This window comes from Numenius arquata, chromosome 1 (assembly GCF_964106895.1).
Source record: "Numenius arquata chromosome 1, bNumArq3.hap1.1, whole genome shotgun sequence".
In the NCBI taxonomy this organism is placed as follows: domain Eukaryota; kingdom Metazoa; phylum Chordata; class Aves; order Charadriiformes; family Scolopacidae; genus Numenius; species Numenius arquata.
The window spans coordinates 37185282-37191956 of NC_133576.1; the positions used below are offsets into that span (position 1 = coordinate 37185282).

The 6675-nt window shown below is 49.6% G+C and overlaps 1 protein-coding gene across 1 annotated transcript in view; it reads right to left on the reverse strand.

The window, feature by feature from the left end:
* Positions 1-5546, reverse strand: part of CYYR1 (cysteine and tyrosine rich 1) — a 58964-nt gene extending 53418 nt beyond the window's left edge. Inside the window, exons 1-2 of the mRNA XM_074153485.1 lie at positions 5424-5546; positions 3282-3384 (exon numbers count right to left, since the gene is read on the reverse strand). Of these exons, the coding sequence (XP_074009586.1) occupies positions 3282-3384; positions 5424-5514 (194 nt within the window). The 5' untranslated portion in view covers positions 5515-5546. The remainder of the gene's footprint in view (positions 1-3281; positions 3385-5423) is intronic.
* Between the last annotated feature and the right edge of the window lie 1129 nt (positions 5547-6675).

Below are 6675 nucleotides of genomic sequence, written 5' to 3' on the forward strand. Positions count from 1 at the left end.
AATAATCATGAACAGGTCATACTGACTTTGTTTTAAAATCAGTATATACACTATTGCCTGGTGTTTATAGTCTGTTTGCACAATTGCTGGCATATGGGTCTAGAGAAAGAAGAGCGAGAGGCATGAAACAAAAGAGAGAATTGTTTAAAAAGAACCTACTGCACACCAAAACCGCAAGAGATAGTTATGCTTGTGAAAAAAACCACCCCAGAGAAGATAAAAAGCAGAAACTTCAGAAAGACATGCAGATTTATAAAGAATGGAGAGAGCAGAGACATTAGTGGCAAACAAATGAAGAAGCATAGGCAACCTCTAAAGAAGCAGAGGAGCCAATACAACACTGAGGCCTACTAACGGCGTTTAAGACAGTAAAAAGGCACTTCTGAAAGCACCCATGCAGATCAAGCCCATTGTCCGGTGCAGACAGTTGGATCAAAAATGATGACATGGGAAAAGAAGGATATATAAAGAACAGTATTACATGGAATTACCAGGACACATAGTTTGTTGGATAAAAAATGGTTCTTTGAAAGATTTCAATACACAGTTGTTAACAGAAAGATGTAAGCTGATAGGTTGCTAGTGGCCATTTCCAAATTCCAGGGATCGTGTCTTCTTCTAATGCAATTTCATCGGTTTGTCATTTTGGGGTGAGGCAACATGAAACTTCTGCAGGAAAAGCTTGCATGTAAAAAAAAAAAAAAAAAAGAAGACCAATATAGTGCCAAATAATGAGAAGGGAAGGTTATTCTTATGGAGCATAGTTAAAGTCACATCTTTTTTGCAATGCAACCAAATGCAAGGTAGTAACCCTTGCAAAGCACAGTTTGCAGGCTTAAAGCAGTAGACATGCTTTGAAGACTGTGACTTACGGACTCAGAGCTGTAACAAATTGCTAAATTCATTTATGTCTTCTGTGATCAACACAGATAGCTCCTTCAAAATAGGGTCTCAAAGATAAGATACAGGAAAAAATAATCCTAGCAAGGCTTCTGTCAAAACCCCATGCTCAGCCCTGCTAGCCACACTTCAAGAAGGAAGTGAAAATACCAGAGGGAGCTCAAAGGAAGGCCACAGAACTGACCCCTGGGCAGGGCAAAACAAAACAAAGCAAATCTTACATGTGAGGCTGACAGAGTTCACCCAGCTCAACGATAAGGTTGAGAGCTGTCATGATGACTATTTAGGGCCACATTTCAAACTCGCAGATAAGTTAAGAGCTGACAGTAGGAATTTCAACCTTCGTTTCCCAGCAAAATTTCCCAGCAATGTTAGTAAATGAACTATAGAACAGTTTACCAGGACAGATGGTCAACTCATTAATGCCTGAAGTTTTCAAAATGAGATTACACATGTTTAAAGAAGACACGCCCAAAACAGCTTTTAGAGAAAAAAAAATATGGCTCAACCACGCAAAATGTCAGGTCAGAGGAATATAATGACTCCTGACTGGTCTTTGAGTCTATGAATTGGAGTACTTAACCATAAAAAATTTGAAGAATCAAATGTCTCTGAGACATGTTGTAGCAAACAGCCCATCTAAGAGCCCCTCCAGTATTCAAAACCATCCAGATACACACAAACCCTTCCAATGTGTCAGAGCCACTCACACTCAGCTCTAATTCAATAGATGTTTACATTTGTTAAATAAACATACAAAAGACTAGGTGTCAACCTGGCGCTGAAGGCATGGTCTGAACATTTCAACAGTCACTCTGAAGAATCCCCTGGTCGATCCTTTTCAAAGCAGAGCTCTTACATTAGGCTAGATAAATGGCAGTGATGCTCACACGGAAGCCGGACATGAAAACCACTTGCTCTGTTGCTCTGTGGGAAGCCTCCTTCTTATAATGTGATATCCTATGCTATTGTGTCCATCATTCCGAACCACATGTGAGCTGGAATAAGGTATTCAAAAACTGCACCTGCTTCCATGCATGTAAATGGGAAAGCAATTTTGGAATGAGAAAAGAAAAACAAAAAATCAAAGCAGACATTCCCTAGGTGAGCGGGGGAAAAAAAAAATCACTTGTCATTCTCCAACAGTAATCAATCTTAAGTACATGCTTTTTTATTTCCAGAGGAATGAAGGATTCTGGTGCTCTATCATCATTTTATTTACTTTAGCTCAGGAAGTGTCTGATCTGCTTTAAAAACTGTGGATCAATTCTGTATTAAAATATCATCACTCTGCCTACTCCTTCAAAGTGCTATTAAATATGCTGAAGGGAACACTGTCATGTTCCCCAGGTACCACGGCTAAAACAAAACATGCAACAGAGAAGTCTTTTTAGAAAAAGCAGCTACCACCTTCCCACTCACTCCTCCCCAAGCACTGAGCAGTCCATATGACGTACCTCTTTTTCCTTTTCTGGTTTTAGTCAAGAATACAAACCAAAAATACGTCACAGACTGCACACTAAAGCTTGAGGAAATTACTGGTGGAGTTGACGAAACAGGAGGTAAGATGCCCTGTCTTGAAGCACAACATTTTATGTTGCAAGTTTGTCCTTGCACATGAACGTAATACTTACGGGTTGTGACTTAAATTAAGCTCAGAGCCTAGAGTCAGGTCCACTAGCACGCAGGCTTCTCTTCTTCCTCACTGATGCAGAGCTAACAGCTGCACCGGAGCCTGTGTTTTTCATCAGCAGTTTACTCCTCTATTTTTCTCTATATAGGAAATATTCATACACACCCCATTTCACCTGCTGTGGGTTTTTTTAAGCACTGTGAAACATGCTATTCATACTGCAGTGCTAAAGGGTCAGATTGCCCTCACCTAGAATCTATTCAACAAATTACATCAAAAGTCAAAACACCATTTGACAAAAAAAACCCAAGTCAATAAAAGGAAAAAAAAAAGTACTCAAAGAAAAAATAATCTCAAGTCCAAATTATTTGAATAGTGGTTTAACTCAGGTATTGTGACAAAGCATTTCAACAAAACCCACAAGATTTCTATTCACAATCCTTTTCATCTGAAGAACTTGAAACAAAGTTCTCACCACCTCTAAAGTTTATGTCCACAAATTATATGATTGTACACAAGCTAAGGACATAACCCTCAATTTTAGCAAGCTTTCTGGTATGCTTCAAAAATACACGCAACATAAGACTTTAGGGGAATACTGATGTTTGTTACCAGCAAGATAAAAACCAAACCGAACCAAAACCAAAAAAGCCCAAACCCTGCCACTGCTTACTGTCAAAACACAGTTTCCCACAACCCACTTCTACATCAGCACATCAGTTTTTTTCTAAAGCGCAAATATACTTACGAAAGGACATTCCCAATGTAGGCATAATATGAACAGCAGTAGGGAGTAGTCCCATCACAGCAGTAAGCTTTGCAGTCATTATCACACTGAGCCAGACAATCTTCTGCTGAATAAAAATAACATTCATGCGGTCAAATGGCAGCAACAACAAAATGCTGTACAGCACAGCTTTAAAGAAAATGCAATCTAACAGTTTTATACAATCACAGGACTTCACTCAAGGCGCGACCTGACCCTGTAATCCAAATGGCAGCCCGTTCCCACTCATTCTGTGTTTCAGTAGGAAGTTCAGAGTTAGGTGCTTTGTGTATGGGTATTTTGTAGCTGGCCACATCAGTTCCTTCTCATATTTAATCACTTAAAATAACGAAAGAGCATTTTGAAACGTCAAATCGCCACGGATCACCTTTTTCCATTCCAGCAAGGAGTCCAGAGGGAAACCCGAGGCCGGTCTGCCTGTCTCACTGAGCTGCAGGAGAGGAGAAGGAAGCTGCCTGGGAACTGGCTGCCTCTCCCAGTCCCTGCCCAGCCCTAACCCTGGGGTGTAAATCAGAGCTGCCTGGGGCTCCCTCGTCCCCTGCCAGCTGGCAGCAGCTCCCCTCGCTCTGCTCCAGCCCCGGGGCCATGGCCAGCACGGCACAGCAGTGCCCAGCATGGGGGACAGTGGTACCCTCTCTGCCCCACTGCCAAGGACTGTCCTGCCCAGCCGGGGCCACAAATGTTTCCAGCAGCAATGCTCTGCAAGACAGGACAGAGAACAACGCAAATTGTGAAATAACAGTTAAGAGAGCTCTTTACAATTAAGAAACATGGAAGAACATGCATCGTTTTGTTGCCACGAGAAAGCTATTTTAAAGGTATCAGCCTCTCATATCTGGCTACTGCCAATGCACCGGAGAAGTATCCTCACAAGTCCCTCTCTTCCTGAATCTCATCCCGGTCTCTCCTTCCCCAATGCCAGGATCTCAGCTGCCACTTGGATGAACCCAAACAGACCCCCTGCCCTACACACCATCACCATTTGTCACCTCTGGTCATGCCAATGCAGGCTGCCACAACGGGGACCTGTAAGCGAAAGTGACAAACTAGGCTCCTGCCTTCCTGACGCACTGTGGCTCCCATTCCCCAGGCAGCAGATCGCACCTGGGGGTTTCTGCTCTCCCGTTCCCGTTACTGCCTTTAGTCCGTGCTGGCACAACTTTCAGCATGCCAGGATCCGGGCTACCCTACCTCCTCTCAGCTGTGGCCACACTCCTCTTCCCGATGACCCACCTCCGGCTGCAGGTTCCCACCTGGCCCCCGGGCTCCTTTGAGGCTAACAGCTTATCCATCCCAACGCCTTAAACCTTGTTCGTTAGATGTCAGCAGGTCAGCCCTCTGATCCTGCTCGTGCTCCTTCTCTGCTTGAAAACATGCCAGGAGCGAGGGTGAGGGCCGGAGGGGGCTGTGCGAGGCAGCACAGCTGAGGCAGCTGCACCCCAGGCCCACGCAATTGCCCCCGTACAAGAGAAACGCAGGTGCACAAAAAAAAGCGGAAAAACTGACCCACCAGCCAGCAGACCCTCGAGTGGGTCAGGGCAAGCGGAGGGATGGCAAATCGCCAGAAGGAGAGGAGGGGAGGCCCCTGATTGCGAAGGAGCAGCAATGGGGACACGACCACCATGCCCGCACGCCGGACTCCCCGTGGCAAGGCTCCTGCACTGCTGCCCTCGCAGGACTCCCTGGGCCACGGCGTCAGGCTTTTTGCGCCACTACCCGTTTTTGGCACCAGCTCTTGTGCCCACAACCCAACCACGGCCACTCCGCCAGAAGCCAGCCCAGCAGCCGCCCGTGGCTCCCGCTCGCCCACTGGACCCGGCGACACCGCGGGGAGCCCTTGCCCTACCGGGGGGCACTGAGCCGGGACACCCCCCGGGGTCTCTCCTGAGGGAAGGGCGCGGGTTTCACCTCCTGGCAGCCCGGGAGAGGTCTGCCGAGACAGCCCGGAGAGCCTCTGCCAACTCCGGCTGCCGGTTCAATCACCGGCAAGAAGGAAAAGCCCCCGCCTCTGCCTTAAACCGCCGGGCCCCGGCCCCCGCCGCACTCCCACCCCCGCTCGCACCCGCTGCCTGCGGCTTCGCGCCTCCCCGCGGCCCCGCTGACCTGCCAGGAGGAGGAGGAGGAGGAAAGGGGGGAGCAGCACCCCCCATGCCGGGCGCCCCTCAGCCCGGCCACGCCGCCCCGCTGCCTCCATGCCGGCGGCGGGCGCGGAGCCGCCGACCGCCCCGTCGCGGCGCGGTGCGGAGGCGGTCCGGGGTGGGGAGGGTGGCCGTGGCGGGCGGTGCCGTCGGGGCCGGGCCGGGCCCGCTGCCCCCCGCCGCGGCGGGGCCGCCCCCCCCCCGGGCTCTCCCGGCGGCGCCGTGGGTGGCGGCGACGGGGCCGCCCCGTCGCGGCTCGGCGCGGCGTGGCCCCTCACGCTTCCCCGCCTCCCGCCGCCTTTGTCCTCCTCGGCCCGGGCCGGGCCGGGGACCGCGGGGGGAGCGCCCGAGGGGTATGAGGGGCCACGCTCGTCTTCCTCCCGCCGCCTCACCCCGGGAAAGGGGGGGATTCTGCGGGGGTTAAAATCGCGATTGTTTATAAACAGGGATGAAAATGGTGATTTGTTAGTAAGCAGGAGCGGTGCGTGGGCGGGGGCGGGCGCTGGCGAAGGTGGGACGCCTGCCCTGCTGCTGGCGGCTGCCGCGACGGCAGAACCGGGCTGCTCCCGGCCCCGCCGCCTGTGGCCGCCGCTCCCCACCGGAGCCAGCCCTGCCGCGGGCAGCCACGGCGTGGCCCTGCCGCTGGGTGCAAACCCCTGCGCTCTTCTTCTACGCATCTGTTTAAAATATTTTTCCGTGACCAGGCCAGAACCATACTCTGAAGGTTTTGTTTTTTTTTTTTTTTTTTTTTCAAGAGTCATTTTTGATGACTGCTGTGCTGCTGTGATTAACTCTGTGCGAGAATTCCCACAGACAGGGCCCGGCGGCCAAAATATTCAACCTATGGTCTCACAAAACAAAAGGGTTGGCTCCTGACTTTGCACGAAGAGCTGCAAGTCGAGGAATGCCCTTTGAAAGGCCGAGGTATGTGCACAAAAATGAGAAACATCCACAGGTGTTTCTGCTCATAAAGGGCTTCCTGCTGCTGGCAGCTCAGAAGGGAATGCTGACACGGAAACGTATAATGAAATTATTTTAAAGGATTTCGCTACTCTACACTAACAACAACAAAACCTCAAACCACCAAGCGGAATCACTTGAAAGCTGGTTGTTTTGTTTATCAACACACAGCTGAGTGTTTTTTTAAATGTATGCCAGGACTTGACCGTGAACAGAGAACAACTTTTCATGTTGACCATGCCAACCCCATCAAGTTC